Source organism: Capricornis sumatraensis, chromosome 18 (assembly GCF_032405125.1).
Source record: "Capricornis sumatraensis isolate serow.1 chromosome 18, serow.2, whole genome shotgun sequence".
Lineage (NCBI taxonomy): Eukaryota > Metazoa > Chordata > Mammalia > Artiodactyla > Bovidae > Capricornis > Capricornis sumatraensis.
This window is the reverse complement of record NC_091086.1, coordinates 77,978,394-78,002,788: the sequence shown is the minus strand read 5'-3', so window position 1 is coordinate 78,002,788 and position 24,395 is coordinate 77,978,394. Positions and strand designations below refer to the sequence as shown.

Here is a 24,395-nt window from a genome sequence, read left to right as displayed (position 1 = left end):
GTAAGACCCCGGGCGCGGCGACGTAGGACCCAGGGTGCGGCGACCTAAGACTTCGAGCGCGGCGACGTAAGACCCCGGGCGCGGCGACGTGCGCAGGCGCGGTCTGCGCGGGACGTACCGACTGCTCCGGAGGGCGGACATGTCGGGGGTTGCCGCTGTGTCGCGCTTGCTGCGCGCCCGGCGCCTGGCGCTGAACTGCACGGTGAGTGTCCGCCGCGGACAGGGCGCGGCAGACACCGGGTCCCAGGTCCCCTGCCTCGCGGCGAAACGGGCTGGGGAGGGCCCACCGCACGTTCCGGAGCCGGCCGGGCTGCGGCGCGGTGAAGGTCACTGCCCCGGGGCCCGTCCGGGAGCCCGGCGCGGCTGCGAGGCTGCTTGCCCAGCCGCGGGGGCGCGCTCGAAGATTTGGCCGCCCAAGGTCACGCGGCGGGACGCGCCCGGGGCAGCCGGACGGCCGTGGGGCCGGTGGGGTGCGGTCTGAGCAGCGCCCCGGCACTCGGCTCGGCTTTGCTTCTGGGGCTTTGCGCGGCCCCTGGGCACTGGCCGCAGAGCGACCGGGTCGGTCGCGGGGCCGATGTCCTCCTGGGCGTTCCCTGCGGAGCCCGGCGAGCCCTACTCGGTCGGTCCGCGCTGTGGTTTCCCAAGGCCTGGCTGCTGGACCGTGTCCCTTCCACTCCTGACAGTTAAGTCTTCTGAGTTGATCCTCTGGAGTTTTACTGAAACACTGAATTTAGAGGGTTTAGTTACTTGGTCCCGTTATGTGAACTTGCTCAGCCACCTAGTTAGCAAGGCTTTCAACAATGTAGACTTGATTTGTGCCTATAATTATACCCACAGTTTTTTTCTTTTTAAAATTTTGATGTTAGAGGTTATTTTTAAATGTGAGGAGGTTGAGTCGGACATTCTGCCAACCCCAGAAAGTGTTTTAAATGTTGTCCCATGTTGTTGATGCTTACTGAGCGGAGGTTCCCCCCAGCCCCTCAAATCTTGGGCTTTAAGACACAAGGATAGCAGGGGGTCCACAAGCAGGGTATGAAGTCCATGGTCAGTGGGGTAGTTTTAGTCAACCAAGCATAACCAGACTTCTGCATGGGCCCTTCTTGTTAGGTGAGATGGCGGTTTGGTCTGGTGGTCATTGGGGAAGAATGGACAGGTCTGTCAGCCTGGACTGGAGGCCAGCGATCCTTATTCCAGCCATTCCAGCCTGTGCTTGCCCTTCACCCATCACTCGCTCTTTGACAGTTTATGTACGTGTTGCTGACCTTTCTTTATCCAGGCTGGGCTGGACGGAATTCAGCTTTGAGGTTTTAGCTGAAAGTGAAAGTTTCACACAACAGATTGGAGCCTAAACCTCTCCTCTCCTGTTGGCTTGATATGGAAGTGACCTTAGTGCAATCTGCTCTTAACTGCCAGTCCTGTGCTTCACTGTCTCATGATTCTTCACCAGGGTCTTCTGTTCAGGTGCTTGTGAACAAAATGGCGAGAGAGAGTTAGCAAAATTAAACCACAGGTTAGATCTACCAAAGATGGTCTTGAGTTTTAAAGTCTTTTATCTTGATGAAGGTAGCTTTTAAAATTATTTCCACCTATGTAAATTAATCTGTCTACAAGCTGCTTAATGGAGTTTAAGGTTGGCAAGAACAGAACCAGCAAATTAGCAGAACAAAAAAAGAAAGGAATTCATAATCTCTCTCTGTTCAAGGACTGTACTCAATAAGGATAATTTGAATAAAGTCCACAGAAAATTTATTCAATTCTGTGGTGTTTTCAAGTCATATTTACAGCTACTTTCGAGTTACAAAATTATCAAACCTATTTTGCCTTTGTTTCCTTTTTAATTGTCCGAATGCACTGACACAGATTTGCACACTACTTGAAAGAAGTTAAATCGAAAGGAAGAGTAAAACCAGTAACCTCAGATAGTTGCTGCTTAACTTCAGGTGATATTTTTCCATTTTCAGCAAGCTGTTCTAGAATAAGTCAATTTATTCAAAAGTATTGTTCTGAATATGTGCTAGTGGCATATCTGCTGCTGCAGCTGCTGCTGAGTCCCTTCAGTCGTGTCTGACTCGGTGCGACCCTGTAGACAGCAGCCCACCAGGCTCCCCCGTCCCTGGGGTTCTCCAGGCAAGAACACTGGAGCGGGTTGCCATTTCCTTCTCCAATGCATGAAAGTGAGAAGTGAAAGTCAAGTCACTCAGTCCTGTCCGACTCTTAGCGACCCCATGGACTGCAGCCTACCAGGCTTCTCCGCCCATGGGATTTTCCAGGCAGGGGCACTGGAGTGGGTGCCGTTGCCTTCTCCGAGTGGCATATTTAGGGTCACATTATTTAGGCCGCTGTAGTAGCTAGTACCCTTTCGCTTTGTTTCTTGGAATAATTACAATGCACTGGCTTTCGATTCTGCATTCCATGTCCTGCTTTTCCTGGTTCATTTGAAAAAATGTGGCTGGTTTTGGTATGTACCTGGATATTCATCTTATTTTGGAAGCCCAGAAATGTTTTCCCAAGGATCCCTGGATGGTAGAGAAAGTATAGGATCTGGAGCCTGCCAGGCAGATCCAATACCCTGGAAAGATTCCACTTCTCTGTTGATTACTGAGGGTTCTGTGAGGGAACACGTGAAACTTGTGTGGTGTTCCTCCGTGCCAGGGCCTGCAGCTCACAGCCTACCCTCAGTTACCATTTTAAACATTCGTGCTTGAAAAACCTTTAAATTTTAAGTGAAAGTAATTGCACATAGTAAGCAAAAAAAAAAAAGTGAGTATAGAAGTTCTCGTAAGTGAGAAGAAGGAAGACCACTTCCTTCCCTAAACCTGTTCTCTAGTGGAATCAGTTCTGAACTGATTTTGGTATTGATGCCTGCTGTTCACACCCATTTCTCTAGCTAAGATGCAGGTGCATTTTGTCCATTTTAGACATTGATTTTTGCTGGTAAAGAAGGGGGTAGTTCTCCTGCGGAGGTACGGGCAGCAGTGGACTGCCGCAGAGGCAGGGGCTTTGGGTGCAGCAGACCTGGGTACAGCGTGAGCCCTCTTGGAGGAGGTTGCCATTAACCCCGCATAGGGCTGCCGGAATTACACAGGACTGGGGAAACAGACTCTTGGAGGGCACAGACAGAACCTTGTGTGCACCAGGATCCAGGAGGAAGGAACAGTGCCCCCCCACCCACCCACCCAGCCCCCGCCGACGAGAGACCCAGACTTGCCTGCAAGTGTCCAGCAGTCTCCGGCAGAGGTGTGGTCGGCAGTGGCCTGCTGCAGGGTTGGGTGCACTGAGGGTAGCAGGAGGTCACCATTATGTTCATTACCGCCACCGTAATTTGGCCCCAGGTAAATAACAAGGAGGGAACACAGCCCCATCCCTCAACAGAAAATTGAGTTAAAGATTTACTGAGCATGGCCCCACCCATCAGAACAAGACCCAGTTTTCCCCTCAGTCAGTCTCTCCCGTCAGGAAGCTTCCATAAGCCTCTTACCCTTCTCCATCAGAGGGCAAGCAGATTGAAAACCACAGTCACAGAAAACTAATCAAACTGATCACATGGACCACAGCCTTGTCTAACTCAATGAAACTGTGACCCATGCTGTGTAGGGCCACCCAAGAAAGACAGACAGGTCATGGTGGAGAGTTCTGACAAAACGTGGTCCCCTGGAGAAGGAAATGGCAGACCACTTCAGTATTCTTGCCTTGAGAACCCCACAAACAGTATGAAAAGGCAAAAAGATAGGACACTGAAAGATGAACTCCCCGGGTCAGTAGGTGCCCAATATGCTACTGGAGATCAGTGGAGAAATAACTCCAGAAAGGATGAAGAGACGGAGCCAAAGCAACAACACCCAGTTGTGGATATGACTGGTGATGGAAGTAAAGTCCAATGCTGCAAAGAGCAATATTGCATAGGAACCTGGAATGTAAGGTCCATGAATCAAGGCAAATTGGAAGTGGTCAAACGGTAGATGGCAAGAGTAAACGTCAACATTTTAGGAATCAGCGAACTAAAATGGACTGAAATGGGTGAATTTAACTCAGATGAGCATTATATCTACTGCTCTGGGCAAGAATCCCACAATGAAGGGAAAGGCAAAGGAGAAAAGGAAAGATATACCCATTTGAGTGCAGAGTTCCAAAGAATAACAAGGAGAGATAAGAAAGGCTTCCTCAGTGATCAATGCAGACAAAAAGAGGAAAACAAATAGAATGGGAAAGACTAGAGATCTCTTCAAGAAAATTAAAGATACCAAGGGAATAGTCATGCAAAGATGGGCACAATAAAGGACAGAAGTGGTATGGACTTAACAGAAGCAGAAAATATTAAGAGGTGGCAAGAATACACAGAACTATACAAAAAGATCTTAACCCAGATAATCACGATGGTGTGATCACTCATCTAGAGCCAGACACTCTGGAATGGTGAAATCAAGTGGGCCTTAGGAAGCATCACTACGAACAAAGCTAGTGGAGGTGATGGAATTCCAGTTGAGCTATTTCAGATGCTAAAAGATGGTGTTGTGAAAGTGCTGCACTCAATGTGCCAACAAATTTGGAAAAAAACAGCAGTGGCCACAGGACTGGAAAAGATCAGTTTTCATTCCATTCCCAAAGAAAGGCAATGCCAAAGAATGCTCAAACTACTGCACGATTGCACTCATCTCACATGCTAGTAAAGTAACGCTCAAAATTCTCCAAGCCAGGCTTCACCAATAAGTGAACCGTGAACTTCCAGATGTCCAAGCTGGGTTTAGAAAAGGCAGAGGAACCAGAGATCAAATGGCCAACATCTGTTGGATCATCGAAAAAGCAAGATAATTCCAGAAAAAGATCTGCTTTATTGACTACACCAAAGCCTTTGACTGTAGATCACAAAATACTGTGGAAAATTCTTCACAAGATGGGAATACCAGACCACTTGACCTGTCTCCTTAGAAGTCTGTATGCAGGTCAAGAAGCAACAGTTAGAACTGGACATGGAGCAACAGATTGGTTCCAAATTGGGAAAAGAGTACGTCAAGGCTGTGTATTGTCACCTTGCTTATTTAACTTAATATGCAGAGTACATCATAAGCAAAGCTGGACTGGATGAAGCACAAACTGGAATCAGGATTGCCAGGAGAAATATCAGTAACCTCAGATATGCAGATGATACCACCCTTATGGCAGAAAGTGAAGAAGAGCTAAAGAGCCTCATGATGAAAGTGAAGGAGAGTCAAAAAGTTGACTTTAAGCTCAACATTCAGAAAACTAAGATCATGGCATCTGGTCCCATAACTTCATGGCAAATAGATAGGGAAGCAATGGAAACAGTGAGAGACTTTATTTTGGGGGGCTCCAAAATCAATGCAGACAGTGACTACAGCCATGAAATTAAAAGACACCTGCTCCTTGGAAGAAAAGTTATGACCAACCTAGACAGCTTATTAAAAAGCAGAGGCATTACTTTGCCAACAAAGATCCATCTAGTCAAAGCTATGGTTTTTCCAGTGGTCATGTATAAATGTGAGAGTTGGACTGTGAAGAAGGCTGAGCGCCAAAAATCAATGCTTTTGAAAGGTGATGTTGGAGAAGACTCTTGAGAGTCCCTTGGACTGCAAGGAGATCCAACCAGTCCATCCTAAAGGAAATCAGTCCTGAATATCCATTGGAAGGAATGATGCTGAAGCTGAAACTCCAATACTCTGGCCACTTGATGCTAAGAACTGACTCGTTTGAAAAGGCCCTGATGCTGGGAAAGATTAACGGGAAGGAGAAGGGGACGACAGAAGATGAGAGGGTTGGATGGCATCACCGACTAAATGGACATGAGTTTGAGTAAACTCCAGGAGTTGGTCATGGACAGGGAGGCCTGGTGTGCTGCAGTCCGTGGGGTGGCAAAGAGTCAGACACGACTGAGCGACTGCTCTGAAGGGTTCGGTTCCCTTACCCCGCTGCGGGCACCCTCAGTTCTCCCAGTGTGGTTGTGCAGCCATTTTGAGAACCCTTTCTGTGCAGCTCTGTAGTTGCGCAGCTCGGACCTGATCTTGCAGAGTAGCTGCTCGGTCCTGACCCACAGGGAGCTGTGCTGGGTCCTGACCCACGGGGAGCTGTGCTGGATGAGGGCTCTGCACTTGGCTCAGCTGGGGAGGTGAGTGTCTGCCCTTCTCGCTTGCTTCTCTCTTTATTGTCCTGATTCAGTGTCCTGTACTTTTATGCTAACTCTGTTAATATCTTAGGTAGATTTCTGCTTTCTTTTTCATGTTACCCTGTTGCAAAATGGTTGATTTTTTTGTCTTCAAAAAATGTGAGAATAATAAGTGGCATAAAATGAGTTTTCTCTAAAGACAGAAATTGGATTAAATTGCACTCTCCAAATTCTGAAATCACTCCCCAAATCTGATTTAGGTACAAAAAATCGTGTTACTGTTTTCCATGGGATAATCTGTGTAATGTGATAATCTGTTACCGATTTCATTACAGTAGGGACTGCTTTTTAAGCTAACCATGTGGATGTGTGTGTTTGTCTTTATTCAGTGTGAACATCCTGGAAAGAAGTAAGTACTTTGGGAATCTCACAGTTTCTATTTTAATTTTAACTTGGTATCACAAAGTATACTATTCTTATTGGTACTGTTGGCTACATTTTTATTGTTCAGTTCAGTCGCAGTACTTTATGATGTTTTCAAGAGCATTTGTATTGAAATTCTTTCAGGGACTTGGTTTATGTTAAAATACAAATTTACCATTTAAAAAAGTGTAATAAAGCTGGAGAGTATTCTTTTAAATGCACATCTAAAGGAAAAAACTAAATTAGTTTGTCAATAAAAACAAATGTACTAAAAAAAAACAAATACCTTAACATTACAAATGAAAAATTCAAGGACGTCACTCTTACCAGTTCGAATCTACTTAAAAATGCAAGAAACTACACTTTTTAAGTAGAGCTGTTCAGATGAACTCAGGTGTCTGATCAGCCACCACTCAGTTCCTGAGTTAGGGGGAGCCTCCTGCCTCTGGCATTGCTCGCTGGTGGTCAGCCGGGCCGTCCAGCCCTGACAGAGTTCCTCATCTTACAGAAGTCTGTCCGGTTTCAAACAACTTGGTTGCAGTTCATTTTGTATTTGGAAATTCTCCCTATAATCCACGTGTTTGTCCCAAAGCATAGTTTCTTGTCTCCACAAAATTGAAACATCTCTTCCAATTGAAGAATAATTGAAGATGTCCCTTTTGTCATTGCTGAATGTATTTAGTTCCCAAAACTGTTGTTCAGAATGTTCTAAGTCTCTTTTATCAGTCTGCTAAAATGTGGTAAGCAGAATGAAAAGACTTGTTCCCTAAATTGTGGACCTTTCTTAGTCCATGCAGAATGTTGCCTCTCTCGCTGGGTTGTGATTTCATTGCCACCATTTCCTGTAAATGGTTGTCGGAAGGGACATTTTAGCTGAGGCTTGCAGTTGTAGAGCTTGGCCAGGGACAGACCGGGGACAGCTGTCCAGGCAGGGGGTATGAAGGCGAAGTATGACAGGCAGGGATGCGGCTGAGCCGGTGCAGGTGTGGAGAGGGCGACACAGGACCAGGAGCGTCTCGGGGCCTGGACGTGTGTCCATGGAGGGCCCGCCCCGGGGCAGCCTGCTCTGCAGCCTCACTGCCCCCTCCTCACTGTCAGCGCCTCCTGCAGTGAGCCGCAGGCCCCATGTGCAGGGTGGGGGCCAGTGTGGAGAGGGCTGGGTGGACCCGGGAGAAGCACTCGGTCGTCTGCAGACCTGCCGCTTAGGCAGCACAGGTGTCCTTCCCCTTCTGCACTAAGTACCTCAAGTCAAGAAATTAATGTGAAAGTGTACCTTTTACATTTCCTGGGTCAGTGAATGTCCTGTCTGGAAACAAGCTTCATGTGGAAGGGCCTTTGCTGGTTACCACTTCCTCAAGCCGGGCGGGCCTGGGTCCTCAGCCCCTCCCTTAACCTTCGGAGCTAAGTGGAGGGTTCCAAGAAAGGGTTCTGGATGAGGGCGTGCACCCGGGTCTGTGAGAAGGCTGGCGGCTTAGGAGATTGGGAGTCCCCGGCTCCGTGAAGACACGCAGCCCTCCCCCTGTGTTTCAGAAGCGGCCGGCAGCATGGCAGACAGGAGCCCGCAACTTTCACTTCACCGTTGACGGCAATAAGAAGTCGTCCGCTAAAGTTTCAGATGCGGTAAGTTCAGGGCTCTTGGTTTTCAGTGATTTTCTTGACTTAGCAGAGTAGTGTTCTATACCAGCTATTTGTGTACTTGAGTAACACACAGGTTTTTACTTAAATTCTCTTTCTAATTCATACTCAAACTATTTTTGGTGTCTTAGTAATTACAGTTCAGACGTGAACAGAGACACTGGCGTTTTCGCTTGTAGCTCTTGTGTATCTATAAGCAAATTAAACCTCAGGTGAAGTAAACAAAACAACCAGATACAGATGCCAGGTGAACAGCATTTACTGGAATGCGAGGTGGCAGACGCCTTCTCAGCTGAACATGGGCTCCTCTGTGTTTACGAGGCTCTTCTGCACCCTGTTGAAGTAACCGGAGTTTGCTTCTGAGGCCGCTTCCATAGGCACTCACAGTGGTTTCTGAGTGCTGGTTGGCACCTTCTCAGTTGTAAACACAGTGTGGGCCTGGAACATACTTGGGTTCTTGGTGGGTGGTCTCCCAGGCGAACAACCGTGCTTATCTAAACGAGATGACCCTTCAGTGTTTCCATGGAAACTTGCAAATCGTGGCCTGTACTCTCTATAAGCCTAGGCTTGTCTACCACGTGTATACAGATGTAAGCGTAAGAAGAAAAGAGGGAAAATGGTGACTGTAAAGAGAAGCCATAGGTGGAACTGGTGTTCTGATCTGTGGCGTTGCCCCCTGCACCTGTGGGCCCGTGCTGTGAGTTTCCGGCCTCTCAGCTGATGGTGGGGGTCCCGGCTCCATGGGGTCGGTGCTCTGCTGTGATAGGAGCACCCTTTCGACTTGAGGACGTGCCCACCGTGTCTGCCGTTCCTACCGTGCCTGGTATGCAGCCCAGCACGATGGAGGCCCTCCGGCTGTGGCAGCGACTCATGTGTGTTGAGGTCCTTCACCGTGACCACAGCCTCAGTGTCTGGCCTAGTTGAACCAGTGATTAACGGGGACATTTCTTTTCCAGATTTCTGCACAGTACCCAGTCGTGGACCATGAGTTTGATGCCGTGGTGGTCGGTGCAGGGGGGGCAGGCCTGCGGGCCGCGTTCGGCCTCTCCGAAGCAGGTTTCAACACGGCCTGCGTCACGAAGCTCTTCCCCACCAGGTCCCATACTGTCGCGGCCCAGGTATGAGAAGGCGCTGTCGTGCTCACAGTGCCTGCAGGGTGCCGCTCGAGGAGCCCTGCCCTGCACTGTGCCCCCTCTGCTCCTGGCACTCGGTCCCCAGGGCTGTCTGCCCGCTGTCACCGCCCAGCGCCTGGGGACGCATCCCTCCTGTTTCCGCTCCAGTCACGCCCCCGCGCCTGCCCCCATCGCGGTGTGACCTCCTCCCATGCGCTCGCCCCACGTGAACGAGCGGGCTGTGCGCTCGCCCTGTGTCTGCCGGAGCCGTGGGGCCAGCCTCCAGCGCTGGGGGTGGGCTCTGATGATGCACGAAGGTGCAGCAGAGAGCAGTGGCCTGTGCTGCTCTGGGTTTAGGGAAGGGGGCGAGTGAGGTGGGAACTTACGTGACTTTATGGTTGTGATTTTTCACTCTAGGCACACGGTAGGTAGTGCCCGGCTGACGGGCAGGGGGTGCCCTAGGGCCACACGTGGCCGTCTTTCCTAGCATTTGGGCACACTTCCTCGCTGGGACAGCAGAGGATGTGCTGGCTCTGGAGCCAGTGGCTGCTTGTCGCCACCGCACCTGGAGCAGCAGCCTTCTTCAGCCACCGAGCTATCCCGATACTTTGTTCGAAAGCTGTGCTTTGTAAACTGAAGAATAAGTAATAAGCTTCTGTGAATAATTCATTGTCTAAAAGGAAGAATAGCTGTAAACAGATAATTTTAAATAGTATTGCAAAAATAATACAGTTTTCAGGTGGAGTGCAGTATTAATAAGACAGAATGACGAAAGCGTAGAGTGACTTGAATGCTGGTTCCCAAGAAAGGAACGCCTAATTGGGGAAGGATGACAACGTTTGTGTGTGCGCTCAGCTGTGTAGTTTTGCACTATTTATTTATTGAGAATTTTTTACTTACTAGGTGAGCAAAACGCCAAGTTTGACAAAACTCTTGGCAAGGCTGTAGGGAAACAGGAATTTTTTTACATCGCTGGGGAAGATGTAAATTTATATAACCCCTTTGGAAGGCAATTTGATTTTCACATCATTTGAAACCAGCTTTCAATATTCTGCTACCCTAGTACTTCAGATTTTTCTTTATCAGGAATGTGTTTGAGTGTAGAGTCGGAGGAGGGAGGAGGGAATGAGTTAACTCGCATGTTGTCCGGCCGAGCCTCCCTGCTCTATGCTAGCATCAGCTTGGTAGCAAAACACACGGCAAGCTGAGGGACCGCAGCAGCAGCTGCGGAAGGAGCTCAGGAGCGTCTTCGTGAGAAGTTACAGCTGAATAACAGTGGGGGCGGGCGGTCAGAGAAAGACGCCACGTGAAGAGGAGTAGCAGGCGGGGTCGGGGGGTGCTGCCGGCTGCCCACGTGTGCTCCGTGCTGCGCTCTCCTCGTGACTGAAGGGCTGGCTGTGGGAGTGGGCGGGGCAGTGCCCAGCAGGGGAAGGGGCGTGGGGGCCTGGCTCTGCGCCTCAGCAGTGGGCGCTTCCTGCCTTTAACCTGTGCGCACAAGCACCTCTGGGGACACTGTCATAAAACAGTAGGCAGCTCTGAGTCCCCTTCATGTGCCAGGCTTGGTAGGAAAGAAGCCTCACCCAGGGGACCTCAGCCGACCCTCCAGACAACTCCCCGAGGCCTCAGGCCCCATGCCGCTCTCCCAGGTGAGGCGCCTGGGGCTAGGGGACTCCAAAACTGTCTCTGGGTTGCAGGGGGGAGACCTGCTTCGGAGTCTGCCGGGCGGTGGGATCCCTCACAGACGCTGGCACTCGAGGAGCTGGCTTTGTCCGCATCAGTTCCGTCGGGGCGGTGGGAAGGGAGCTGACGGTGCAGCCGAGTTCCTGCTGTGGTTCACGGGCTGCTTTGTTTCAGGGAGGGATCAATGCCGCCCTGGGGAACATGGAGGAGGACAACTGGCGGTGGCACTTCTACGACACCGTGAAGGGCTCCGACTGGCTGGGGGACCAGGACGCCATCCACTACATGACGGAGCAGGCCCCCGCCTCTGTGGTGGAGGTGCGTCCTTGCCGGCTGCGGGCGCAGCGGCGGCAGCCGGGGGCCAACCGGCTGGGCGGCAGTGAGCCGCCGTCACGGGCGGGCTGCTCCCCGGGGCTGACCTTTCCATGGGGGGGTTCACCCTGGTCTGCGGATTCGTGCTGAAGCCCTAGTGTCGGCTAGCTGTGAGTATCCTGTAAAGTCCTAGGGTCTCCTTTTGTGTTCCTCAGCTGGAGAATTACGGCATGCCCTTTAGCAGAACTGAAGATGGGAAGATCTACCAGCGTGCCTTTGGCGGACAGAGCCTCAAGTTCGGGAAGGGCGGGCAGGCCCACCGCTGCTGCTGCGTGGCTGACCGCACGGGCCACTCGCTGCTGCACACGCTGTATGGAAGGGTGAGGCAGCGGGGCGTGGCCCTCCCGTGGAGGGTGGGGAGCAGGCCACTCCAGGCCGAGTCACCACCAGCCCAGGGGGCGCTTTCTGAGCGGCAAAGTAATTTGGTTAGTTGTTAATTTGAAAGTATCTGTTTTAGGAAAGGTAAGTGGGGGTCATTACATGCCAGGTTTGACTCTGGCCTCTATCATGAAAGTTCAAGAACAGAGTGAGCATTTTGAAGCTCTTTCCCCACCTCCGAGTTCCTGAATTGATTGATTTAATACTTAATTGTTCAGTCTGATCTGTGACTTGACAGTGGTCACTGACTAATCAGGGCCAGCTTTGGCCCAGTAATCAGTATTCTGAACGGTGCTGCTTCTGAACTCTTGTTTTGCAGCGGGCACCGGTCACTGATTTTCAAGTCTTAGAGGGGGTTCACGCGGGGGCTGGTGGTTCGACAGGTGCCCTGCCCTTTTCCAGGGCTGTCAGGTCCCAGGTCCAGGCTGCGCAGTCTAGGATGCGCCCCCTGCTGTGGTGGAAATGTGCTGAGCATCTCGTTTTACTGGGACTCGTGCGCCACATGGCACAGCCTGGTCCACGTTGGACCCCCGTGGTCCGTGGCTCGGCCCCGGCGGCTAGGGGGGACTTTGTGCTGCCTCCGGCGCCTCTCAGGGCTGAGATGAGAGCTGAGATGGAGGCCCACATGCAGCCCCCTCTCCTGGGCTCTGGTCTTTGTGCTGTTGAGCTGGCGTCCGAGGGCTGCAGTCTGCGGCTCCTTTTTGAACCCATTGTTCCCCTCGGGTCTGCGTGGCCCCTCTCCCCTCAGGTCGTTGTCTCTAACCAGTCAGGTCTACAGTGCCGCTGCAAGTGCAGGACCCTTTTTTCCGTCTTCTCCCCCTTTCAGTCCCTGCGCTACGACACCAGCTACTTTGTGGAGTACTTCGCCCTGGACCTCCTGATGGAGAGCGGGGAGTGCCGCGGCGTGATCGCTCTGTGCATAGAAGACGGGTCCATCCACCGCATCAGGGCCAGGAACACCGTCATTGCCACCGGGTGAGAGCCTACCTTAGTGGTGTTCGACTTCTCTGCAGGCAAGCTGTGTTTCGGAACTTCCTGTTTCTAGTGAGGATGGAGGCATCGCGGGGCGGTCGGTGCAGCCCAGGCTGTGGGTCACCCGCTGGCTCGTACCACTGCGGGCCTGAGGGGCAGCCCCAGCAGCTACCTCGGGCATGGCCAGAAAGAGTCAGCAGTTCCCAGCTGGGTGGACCCTCGAGGAGACCGAGGCCAGGTCATGTGATGCTTTCTGGAGTAACCTCTCTTTTGCTTTGGTGGATGCTATGATTATACTGATTTCTGGGGTAGATAAATGCTGTTTATTCACATGAAGAAAGTAAAATTCCATATTCTATATCTCAGTCTGTTACTTTAACCCTTTTAAGAAGTGAATCCATAACGTTTTTACTTTTTACTGTAAAAAGAGCGTTCTTTCAGAGAATCACCCAGCACAGACATGCCCTAAAGGCCAGGGCAGCTTGTGAGGATGCACCAGAGGTGCTGCCCAGGGCGCGGCCCCTCAGTCCTTAGCGAGGCCCCAGGGACGCTTGTGAAGTCGCCGCTCTGCCGGCCTGTGTTTTCCAGAGGCTACGGGCGCACCTACTTCAGCTGCACCTCGGCGCACACCAGCACCGGGGACGGCACCGCCATGGTGACCAGAGCTGGCCTGCCCTGCCAGGACCTGGAGTTCGTGCAGTTCCACCCCACAGGTAGGACGCGTCAGGCTCGTCTTTCAGGTGACCGGGACCTGTGGGAAGGCCCCTCTGCGGTGACACACTTGCTTTCTCGGGTCTCAGTCCTGAACCACGGCCTCCCCGAGGAGCTTCTTCCCAGGGCCCTCAGGGCGGTGAAGCCAGCTCCACCTCACCTTGGCGCGCTCGCGAGCGATGCAGTGACAGCTGGCTGTCCCTCTCCCCGACGAGGCCGTCTGCTCCCCTGGGAGGCCGGAGCAGGCCTGCCTCTTCACGCTGCCCAGTATTGCCTGGAGAATCCCACGGACAGAGGAGCCTGGCAGGCTACAGTCCCTGGGGTCACAAAGAGTCAGACGCGGCTGAGTGACCGGCACCGGCACTTCCGCGCCCGGCAGGTGGCAGGGCCAGAGGGAAGGCGTTTGGGTGGAGAAACAGCACACGGTGCCTCTGGGGCCACGGCGCCCGAGCGGCAGGCCGGGCCAGAGACACCCGCGTGAGGCGATGCGCGCTCGAGCGTGGGAGGGTGCCGGGGGCGACCTGCCGGCCAAGGAGCCACCCCCGCGCTCAGAACCGGGCACGCTCTGTCACCCGACCCTGGCGTGGGTGAGGAAAGCCAGTGCGTGAGGTGGCAGTTTTACTGCTGGTTTAACCAGCAAGATGTCTGAAACGTCTGGCTTTCTCTGTAGTTAGAGCTTTTTTTTCTTTTTGGCTTCCTTTTCAATTTTTGAGAAACCACTGGAAGAAATGAGCATTGAAACTAGGAAATCTGAAAAATGACAGGAAGCAAGGTAACCCTTTAGAACACTAACTGAAGGGTTAGGCTTCAGACTACACACTGCATCCAGCTCTGGACACCCTTGTGCTCATCACCGTGAGGGAAGTCGAGGGCACTTCGAAGTCGAGGGAAGATACGGCGCAGCTCCCCCTCCACCCTGCCAGACTTGGGTTTGGGCCTGCGCTTCCCAGCGTGATGCTGGTGCGCTTGCCTGTGAAGCCGGGGAGCCTTGGAATGCCCTTGGTGGGTGCAGCCTCCACGAGGGCTGCCGCAGTCTGCAGCCTTGTCAGTCATTTAGTTGCTGCAGATACCAGCTTTCCAACCGGGCTCCCTTACTTTCACCAGTCAATAAAACTCCGTGGTGTTGAACAGTTAAAACCTGAGCTGTTAAATGTGCACTTTGCCGTGTTGAGAGGGCACAGCACAGTCACGGTCAGGGCAGTGAGCAGAACTGCGTGGACGCTGCAACCAGGCCTTCTGTGCAGCTGGGCCGCGCCGCTTCTAGGCTGTGGCATCGCCGTCTGCCTTGGCTTGTTCTCTACCTTCTCCCCTCCTGGGAGGGGTGCTCTTTCACACCCTTTCCTTGCTCCTCCCAGAGTATCTTGGGAAAAGCATTTGCTGAAGTATAGACCCAGCGATTGTTAGGGTGTAACTGTCTCATCGGTTGCTTCTTTGCAGGCATATATGGTGCTGGCTGTCTCATCACGGAGGGCTGTCGTGGAGAGGGGGGCATCCTCATCAACAGCCAGGGTGAGAGGTTCATGGAGCGCTATGCCCCCGTCGCTAAGGACCTGGCATCTAGGGACGTCGTGTCCCGGTCCATGACCCTGGAAATCCGCGAGGGAAGGTCTGTGTGCTCATGCCCGCCCCATCCTCTGGTGGCTGGGGTTCGTGTCTGCATTTCAGCAGGGCTTGGGGGGCTCCTGTGTGTCAGCCTGCCACCCACCCCGGAGGCCGAGTGCAGCTGCCTCTGTCTGCCAGTTCATGGTCTCTGGAGACCTGTAGTTCAAGAAGTTTCGCAGTTAACTGTGGATCCTTCTCAGACCTGTGGACCAGTTCATGTGTGTGAGTGTGTGGTGCCTTCGTCTGCTTAGTCGCTCAGTTGTGTCAGACTCTTTGCAAGCCCCTGGACCGTAGCCCGCCAGTCTCCTTTGTCCATGGAGATTCTCCAGGCAAGAATACTGGAGTGGGCTGCCATGCCCTCCTCCAGGGGATGGTCCCAACCCAGGGACTGAACCCAGGTCTCCTGCGTGGCAGGCAGATTCTTTACTGCCTGAGCCACCAGGGGAATTTAACGGTGAGCTTCCAGTGCCTGTTGCTTAACCCTGGGTGGTTGGGGGCTCTCAAGATGAGTGGGATTTGTTCTTTGTGAAGCAGTGTGAGGTCTGAGCCCCTGACACCGCGCCAGCTGTGGTGATGCTGGTTAAATGCTTGGGGTGTGGCCTCTGGAGGTATCACCTGTGTGCACGAGAAAGAAGACAGGTGGTTCTTTGGCATGAAAGGACTAATGCATTCATTCATCCAGCAGAACACAGCAGGTTGTGATCTCCCAGCACTCAGGTGTGAGCCTGGTGCAGGTGGGGTGCCTGCCGTGTTCACAGCTGCATTGCAGCCCCTGGGGCCCACCTTGCTGCTTGGTTGCCGAGAAAAGATGCCCTAGAGAGGTGGCCTTACTGAAAGGGGCGCTTTCTCCTGGATCAGAGCAGGTGGCGCCTGACATGCCACCAGGACGCCGTGACCTCACGTTTCCTGGATGTGGTTCTTGACCTGTTGCCTTGCTGTTCTCTTCCCCCAGAGGCTGTGGGCCCGAGAAGGACCACGTGTACCTGCAGCTGCACCACCTGCCACCAGAGCAGCTGGCCATGCGCCTGCCCGGCATCTCAGAGACGGCCATGATCTTCGCGGGCGTGGACGTCACCAAGGAGCCCATCCCCGTGCTTCCCACTGTGCACTACAACATGGGTGGCATCCCCACCAACTACAAGGGGCAGGTGATTGGCCGGGGACCCCCAGAAGTGCTGTGCAGTGTGACGGGACCCCCCGCCCAGAAGTGCTGTGCGGTGGTGTGACGGGTGCTTCTGCTGGAGGGCGGGAGGCCCTGGTGCTCCTCCAGTGTTTGCATTGGCGCCTTAATCAACTGTTGGCATTTGATTACTTCTCCCTTAGTCACATGTTAGGTCTTTTGCAGTGTTTCCTACAGGAGTGCATGTTTTCAGCAGTAAATTGTGAGCTCCTCACAGTTAACTCCTGTGGGTGGTTTGCAGCTCACAGAGAGCTTTTTAGTCACTATTACAGCCCCTCGTCCGGTGAGGTTGGCTGCACTGATGCCTCCGGTCCTCCATCTCCCCGTTGAGTGCTCTCCCGCCTGCTGCCCTCTCTGTGCCGCACCCACAGCTGGCGTGGGGCTCCGGGGGCACATCAGGTGGCGGGGAGGGTCTCCTGGGCATGAGATTGCGTTCCTTAGACCTCAGCACAGGGCCAGGGAGGGGGCTGGGCAGTGTCTTGGGGGGAGGGAGGTCCAGTCTTACTTCTCCTTTCTCTACCCCTGCTGCAGGGAAAGGGAGCTGGGCAGACCGTGCTCGCTAACCTTGGTCTCCTTCCCCAGGTTCTGAAGCACGTGAATGGCCGGGACCAGGTGGTGCCCGGCCTGTATGCATGCGGGGAGGCTGCCTGCGCCTCGGTGCATGGCGCCAACCGTCTGGGTGCAAACTCGCTCCTGGACTTGGTGGTCTTCGGCCGGGCGTGCGCCCTGAGCATCGCAGAGTCCTGCAGACCTGGTACTTGCCTCTTCAGGAGCCTGGCAGTTTGCAGAGGCTTTGCATTGTCATCATACAGTGGGAAGGGGGCGGAGCGAGGAAGTCCTGGTTTTATCCCACAGAAGTGAAGAAACAAATTCAGAGATTTTTATGGTGATAGACCCAAGACAGACACAGGCTGGGTGGAGTTGTTACGTTTTGCTCAGAAATCACTCCTGAGAAATTATTGGGGTTTATCACATATTACTTGCCTGGTGTGAATTATCTCCAAAGAAGTGTTTTAAATAGTAGGTATAAATGAAGCAAAATACAACTACGTCTCTTAAGGAAGAAAAGGATGAGTTGACACAGACAGGAGAAGCTTGGGTCGCAGCTCTCCCCTCCAGTGAGGCTGGGTTTCTCCCTGTGATTTCCCCTTGTGGACATAAAGTAGCGTAATTACTGAGGAAGCGATGCCGCATGCTGGTCTGACATCAGCCCTGGTGCCCACTTTGCTAGAGTGGGGGCCCCATAGCAGCTCTCAGAGCAGAGGCGAACACTCGAGGCTCCCTTGTCTTTTGACGTGAGAAGGAATTGTTACAAGAATACCGTTTACTTCTGTACCTGAGTGGTCGCACTTTTAAAACTTTTGGAAATTGGCAATAAAAGAAACAAACTACCCACTCAGGTAGCAGCACGGATGAGCCTGTCAGGTGCTGTGATCCAGACCCAGGAGGCCACGTGTATGTGATTTTGTGTGTGGGGTTCTGGAGTAGGGAGACTGGGGCAGGAGAGCGTGGGGTGGTCGTTAAGGGCCTGCGTCCACTTGTGGGGAGGGTCACACAGCTCTGCCTGTCAGAACCAGCAACCACACTAAGTTAGGCTAAATGTTAAACTCATGGCAGCCTCAGCAGTCTGTATGCGTTACTAAAATCTGTAGACGTGTACACCTAAGAGAAAAAGTTTTACAGAACAACGTTTTTAAAGCATTTGAAACAAAAGGGAGCAAAGCCGCCCACCTGGAGGAGCTCAGGCAACATTCGGCCTTGGAGAGAGAGTGACTGCAGGCCTTTGTCTCCTGCACGCCACACCTATGTGCGTTACCTTCTGCAGAGAATATATTTGTCACCCCCAAACAGCTTAAAAACCCTCAAAGTGTTTATCTTTTTAGAAAGGCAAGAACAGCAGCTCTTGAGGGTAAAGGGCCAGGGTCACCTGGAGGCTGTTAAGCACCCCCGGCCAGGTCCCTCCCATCCACCCCGCCCCCCGCCGCCGCCCACCGTCTAGCGAGTGAGGGCGGCTCTCCTGCGGTGTGTGCAGCGCTTCTCCTCCGCAGGTTAGCAGCTCAAGAGGCACCTGCCTGCATCTGATTGTTGGCTTCTGTTCTTTTCATGCAAAGATTGCTTATTGGACACCAACTTTTTATCAGAAATGTAGTTTTTTTGTTTACTCTTTGACCCCAAGTCAATAGATGCTTCCTCAGGGACAGGGTAATTCAGGTAGAATATTATATGTGCATTTCCCAAACTCTCTGAAAAAAGTATAACACATTTGGTGGGGTTTTTTTTTTTTAAGGAGATAAAGTTCCCTCAATTAAACCAAATGCTGGGGAAGAATCTGTCATGAATCTTGACAAATTGAGATTTGCCAATGGAAGCATAAGAACATCGGAATTGCGACTCAACATGCAGAAGGTAGGAACCTGGACAAGCTCTGGAGTGAGGAGGCCAGCTGTATCGACAGCTCTGCCCTGGGGTTGCCGTGTCCCAGAGGCATGTTCAGGCCTATGTAAGATACAAGTGCGTGCTTTCCATACCGAAAGCTGGAGGGGGCAGCCCAGGGCAGAACCAGTGGCTCCCTAGCATCGGGATATGGCTTTCTCTTTAATTTCACTTTAAAATGTAGGTACCTGTGGTTTGTGGCTAATCTATCAGGTAACACAAGGTCAATTAAAACAGTTAGGAATCCGATTATTTTAGTAGGGGGAATCTTGCTCCATGAAGGAGACCTTGCTCTGTCCGCTTGAGATTTCTGTGTGGGAGCGTTTTCTGGAAAGAAGCCCGAATGGTTCCTATGGCCATAGACACAGACACCAGCAAAAGGGAGGAGGTGCACGTGGCCGTTCCCAGAGGACCGTGGCTCTCTCTTTGCGAGTCTGGGCTTCGGGTTGGGGGGGCCTCATGGAGTGGTAAGGGGGGAGGGAACAGACGCATGGAGAAAGACAGTCCAGGGTACAAGTTCAGGGTGGAAATCAGTAAGCCCTGGCGTGTACAGCAGCGTCCTGACTAGTCAGTATTCCTGTATTGTATACGTGAGAGTTGCTTAGAGAGCAGGTTTTCAAAGTTCTCACCAACTACATTTCAAAATTCAGAGCAATAAATTCAGTCTGAATTTTTTAGTTTTTCTATTGAAATAAATATTTTATAAAAAAAGAAATGCGTAAGAAAAAACCTGAAGGTTTAAGAGTTCTTGGCGTGGCTTCTCCACGTGAATTAACAGCTTACAGGTGTTTTACGTCACAGTCGATGCAGAGCCATGCCGCGGTGTTCCGTGTGGGCAGTGTGCTGCAGGAAGGCTGTGAGAAGATCAGCAGCCTCTACGGAGACCTGCGGCATCTGAAGACGTTCGACAGGGGTGAGTGCACCGCGGCCCGCCCACTGTCGGAGGGTCCACGGTACTTGCTCAGCAGGCCGTGTCGTCTAACGGCCGCCTTGTGTGCGCAGGAATGGCCTGGAACACTGACCTGGTGGAGACCCTGGAGCTGCAGAACCTGATGCTTTGTGCTCTGCAGACCATCTATGGAGCGGAGGCCCGGAAGGAGTCGCGTGGCGCCCACGCCAGGGAGGACTTCAAGGTGCGCCTTCTCCCCGGGCGGCCCGTCAGCCGTCACTGCGGCCCTCACTCCCTTCACGGGGCTCTGTTTCTCACAGGGCTGTGAGAAGAGTGCCTTTCTCTCCTGAGATCGCCACACCTGTGTCCTCGTGTGTCGGCGCTCCGGTACCGTTTCTCCTTCCGCTCAGTGTCTACTGCTGCCTCGAAGCCTGGCCAGGGCGGAGGTGCAGCCAGTGCTGCCCCTGGCCTGGAAAGAGCTGTGGGGCCTCATCGCAGCTCACTATTCATCTAATGAACTGATTTTTACGCCGAGCTCACTCGCCAGATTCTGCAGAAAAGTCCACCCAGCACGTGGTAGTTAGATTTCCCTGGAAGGAGGTTTTTGAGGCGGCAGTCAGGTTAGGATGGGGCACATTTACTGGGCCTGAGCTGCTTTAGGACGGACAGGCAGTCTTTGGTCCAGGACCTCATTTGGGTGGCTCAGCTAGAGACTGAGCAGGAGGAACTGGCTTCTGATCCACAAGACGCCAGTCGGAGCTGTGTTAGATTTGCCAGGTGCTTAGAGGAGGACGTTTGTGAGCACACTCGTCCTGTGTGTCCAGGACAGAAACCGCTCCCGGAAGCCAGTTGGTTCCTGTGGCTGAGATGTCCCCGAAGACCTGGAGCAGATTGGGGTTGGGGCGCTTGCTCCTCCCTGGGGTACAGGTGCAGCAGTCAGGGAGGTGTCCATTGCCCCAGGCAAGAGGTCTGGCGTTGCTCAGCAGAAGCTGCCAAGTGGGTGGATGTTTGAAGAGGCTTTGTGCGTCTTACCTGTTACAACATGCAGGGTATTCCTTAATAGCATTCAGCTTCTGTAAAAGTTTTGGAAAACTTAAATGGCTAAGAACATTTAAATTTAAAAGGCTGAAAGAAAAAGTTGAAGTCTGAAAGAGTACAGAGCAGAAAGACAAGAAAAGTATTTGATAAACTCAAGTGCATAAAAGACCAGTTAAATTCTACCACCCATCCGCTGGTTGTGGAGAGAAAATGCAGAAGTGGAGTTCTGAGCCGCGCCGTGCTGCAGGCCCGCTCCTGGCCCTGTGGCTCGGGGGCCTGACCTCATCAGTGCTCTCGGGGTATGGGATGGACGGGGGTCCTCGATCAGGCCAGCCTGGGGCGAGGGGTTGGCAGCTCATCGGTAAAGGCCCACGGGTGTGTCTAGAGGACTCCCAGATCCTGTTTGTTTTATTTGCACGTGGTGCCCGGTGGCGCAACTTCTTACCATGTGCTCTTCTGGGTCAGGTCTGCACACTTGGTTTCAGTAGGAATGACAAGTTTGCCGTGTTTCCTGGTTGTCTGGCTGTAAAGGGTATTTGTTGATGGCATTTTCTGAAATAAACTTACTTTCTGTGGCCTTAGGAGAGGGTTGACGAGTACGATTACTCCAAGCCCGTCCAGGGGCAGCAGAAGAAGCCGTTTGAGCAGCACTGGAGGAAGCACACGCTCTCCTACGTCGACGTCAAGACTGGGGAGGTGCGTGGGGGGCGGGCTCCGCCTGTCCACACGGGCGCCTGGCCTGGCCCTCGGGTGACGCGGGTCAGCGTTCGGCGAACTGCAAGGAGCAGCGTGGATTTCAGTTGGCTACTGACAGATGAGAGACGCCACTGAAAGCACACTGTCCGTCAGGCTCTGCCTGGAAAGGAGCCGAGAGGGGCAGATGGTTGAGAGGCCGCCTCCCACCCACCGTTGTGAAACAGTTGCCCCAAGTGCTGAGTGCATGTAAACTTTCACTTAAAAGTAGGAAAAACTGCAAATACGATTTACACGTAATTAAGTGATGACAGTGTATACAAAATTTTACCTGCTTTTTTGAGCATTTTCAGTTTAAGTTTTAATTTGAAGTCTTGAGAATTTGATACAGTGTTATTTTAATTGTTGTATTCCATATGTGAACTTACATAGTCTCAAGTTCATTACCGAAGAATATTTTAGTAAATACCTTTGTTTTTAAGTTCCTAAATGTGTCTGCAAACCTGCTTTTATGATTTTTCAAAAGCACAAGAGTGTTGTGTGTGCATTTCTCTCCGTTAACTCATCACCGGCTCTTCTTTTTTTAGGTCACCCTGGAATACAGACCTGTAATCGACAGGACTTTGAACGAGACCGACTGTGCCACTGTCCCCCCAGCCATCCGCTCCTACTGAGGAGCCTGGGGCTCCCTGCTCCTGTAACTATGTATAATAGCTCACGCCCAGGTTCAGGTCATAACCGCCCTCTTGATTGTGTCCTTGACGGACTGAGGAGGCCATCTGGTAGAGATTCCTACCAGAGGCCAGTAACTTGCCAGTGATCACCAGCCAGGAAGTGTTCCGCCTGCCTTCATCCCTGCCTCCTTCTCGTGAAATAATAAAGCTAGATGAAACGTAAGTTACAGACTTGTGTTCACGTCCAGGTTCATCTGCAGCATTGTACTGTTTGACTCGAGCATGCTTATTGACCTGAAATATAAAACATAATTGCCTTTCTATTCTGTTGCATCCAAGTCCAGAGATTTTGCCATGGTGTGTGCGTAAGGCATGAGTTTTGGTGCTTGACAGCAAGTGAAGACAACAGACATTACCTGCTAGATCTTAGCAGGCGGATGGTTTAATACTTGAGCGTGTGTCCTGAAGTATTTAAATGACCTACACTACAGGAAGGTGATGTGGGCATAAATGGGTCTTCTCCCCCCTTGCAGGTGCTGCTTGGAGCCACCTCGCCCGGTCTTGTCTCAGGGTTGGATTCTGTAGAATCCAGTCTGAGGCAGTTGGGTTCCTTCATTTCAGATTCTGTTTTTCTAGGTTAGGGATTGCCCAGAACTTCTCGCTCGGTAGGTCCTGGGATTGGGCCTGAGAATTTGCATTCATAACATGACCAAGGACCACACTTGAAAAACCACCTGTGTGGAGTGATGTGGTCCAGCAAATATGAAGGAGGTGATTTTCAGGAGGAAAGGACATGTGGGAAGGCTGCGCGACAGCCTCAGACCGCTTTGCCCAGCCAGTGGGCACTACGAGGAAGTACGTGCCAGGGCACTTTGTAAGCTGGGTGGAAGTGTTAACATGGGCATTGAGCAACATTGAAGTGTTAGGACAAGGAATTTAAAGCTGGCATGGGTACCCCTGAGGCATGAGAGGGTAACTGGAGGGCTGATGGTTGCAAAGGAGTAACTGATGAGGGTCGTTTCTTGATGTCTGCCACTAATTCTGAACCAAAAACAAACCTGTTTTCATGAGTATTCTGAGATCAAGAAAACCACCAGGGAGTGGGTAATCTGGAAATGTAAGTCTTTGTGGAATTCCTTTAGTTAAGGAAATGTGGTACAGAATATTTCATACTGAAAATGTTAAGCGAATTGACAAACCAGAAAAGTAAAAGAAAAAGAGTCAAGATAACAAGGAAATAGAATTCTGCCCAGAGAGCTGTAGATCATTTCTAATAGGGATCAAAAAAAGCAAAAAGGTAAGATACATCGTAAAAGAGTCAGACCTGCAATAGCTGTAGCCATATCGCTGTTTACAGTTCAGTCCAGGCGCTCAGTCGTGTCCGACTCTGACCCCATGAACCGCAGCACGCCAGGCCTCCCTGTCCATCACCAACTCCCGGAGTTCACCCAAACTCATGTCCATTGGGTCGGTGATGCCATCCAGCCATCTCATCCTCTGTCATCCCCTTCTCCTCCTGCCCCCAATCCCTCCCAGCATCAGGGTCTTTTCCAATGAGTCAACTCTTCTCAAGAGGTGGCCAAAGTATTGGAGTTTCAGCTTCAGCATCAGTTCTTCCAATGAACACCCAGGACTGATCTTTAGAATGGACTGGTTGGATCTCCTTGCAGTCCAAGGGACTCTCAAGAGTCTTCTCCAACACCACAGTTCAAAAGCATCAATTCTTCAGCACTCGGCTTTCTTCACAGTCCAACTCTCAACATCCATACACGACCACTGGAAAAACCATAGCCTTGACTAGACAGACTTTTGTTGGAAAAGTAATGTCTCTGCTTTTGAATGTGCTGTCTAGGTTGGATATAACTTTCCTTCCAAGGAGTAAGCATCTTTTAATTTCATGGCTGCAGTCACCATCTGCAGTGATTTTAGAGCCCCCCAAAATAAAGTCAGCCACTGTTTCCACTGTTTCCCCATCTATTTCCCATGAAGTGAAGGGACCAGATGCCATGATCTTAGTTTTCTGAATGTTGAGCTTTAAGTTAACTTTTTCACTCTCCTCTTTCACTTTCATCAAGAGGCTTTTTAGTTCCTCTTCATTTTCTGCCATAAGGGTGGTGTCATCTGCATATCTGAGGTTATTGATATTTCTCCCGGCAATCTTGATTCCTGCTTTTGCTTCTTCCAGCCCAGTGTTTCTCATAATGTACTCTGCATATAAGTTAAATAAGGTCACTAAAACTAAGATTTTTTTCCCCAGTCATCTTGGTGTGTTTTGAGTGCTCCAGAGCCACATGTGGCTAGTGGCTGCCACACTGGATGGCAGATGAAGACAGTCCCATCACTGCAGGAAGTTCTGGGGGACAGCACCAGTGTAGATCTAAGCTACACTAACCCTCTGCCCAACACACAGACTGCTGCTCAGTAAAAAGCCAGAGCTAGAAACAAAGCTGGAAGGTCACTGACTTTCATGCTGGATTCTGGCAAG

The 24,395-nt window shown here is 51.7% G+C and overlaps 1 protein-coding gene across 3 annotated transcripts; it reads left to right on the top strand.

Moving 5' to 3' along the window:
• Window positions 1-23: 23 nt before the first annotated feature.
• SDHA (succinate dehydrogenase complex flavoprotein subunit A) lies at window positions 24-22,107 on the top strand. Of its 3 annotated transcripts, XM_068990408.1 has the most exons (15): window positions 26-202; window positions 8,072-8,161; window positions 9,133-9,294; window positions 11,143-11,286; window positions 11,496-11,660; window positions 12,545-12,693; window positions 13,279-13,403; window positions 14,839-15,007; window positions 15,956-16,151; window positions 16,766-16,937; window positions 18,471-18,589; window positions 19,418-19,529; window positions 19,619-19,749; window positions 21,126-21,239; window positions 21,824-22,107. In XM_068990408.1, exons 1-15 carry the CDS (start codon window positions 140-142, stop codon window positions 21,908-21,910), a joined length of 1,998 nt encoding a protein of 665 aa, XP_068846509.1. In that variant the 5' UTR covers window positions 26-139; the 3' UTR covers window positions 21,911-22,107. The 3 variants fall into 3 exon arrangements, with proteins under 3 accessions (XP_068846511.1, XP_068846510.1, XP_068846509.1); XM_068990409.1 differs by lacking the exon at window positions 11,143-11,286 and having other exon boundaries at window positions 25-202; window positions 8,075-8,161; XM_068990410.1 differs by lacking the exons at window positions 19,418-19,529; window positions 19,619-19,749 and having other exon boundaries at window positions 24-202; window positions 8,075-8,161.
• Window positions 22,108-24,395: the final 2,288 nt, after the last annotated feature.

Bases quoted from the DNA above. Each gene is read 5' to 3' on its own strand.
- SDHA (XM_068990408.1), top strand. From the start codon at position 140: ATGTCGGGGGTTGCCGCTGTGTCGCGCTTGCTGCGCGCCCGGCGCCTG. The intron at 203-8,071 runs GTGAGTGTCCGC...CCTGTGTTTCAG, and splicing joins GCCTGGCGCTGAACTGCACG to AAGCGGCCGGCAGCATGGCA. The intron at 16,152-16,765 runs GTGATTGGCCGG...CTCCTTCCCCAG, and splicing joins CCACCAACTACAAGGGGCAG to GTTCTGAAGCACGTGAATGG.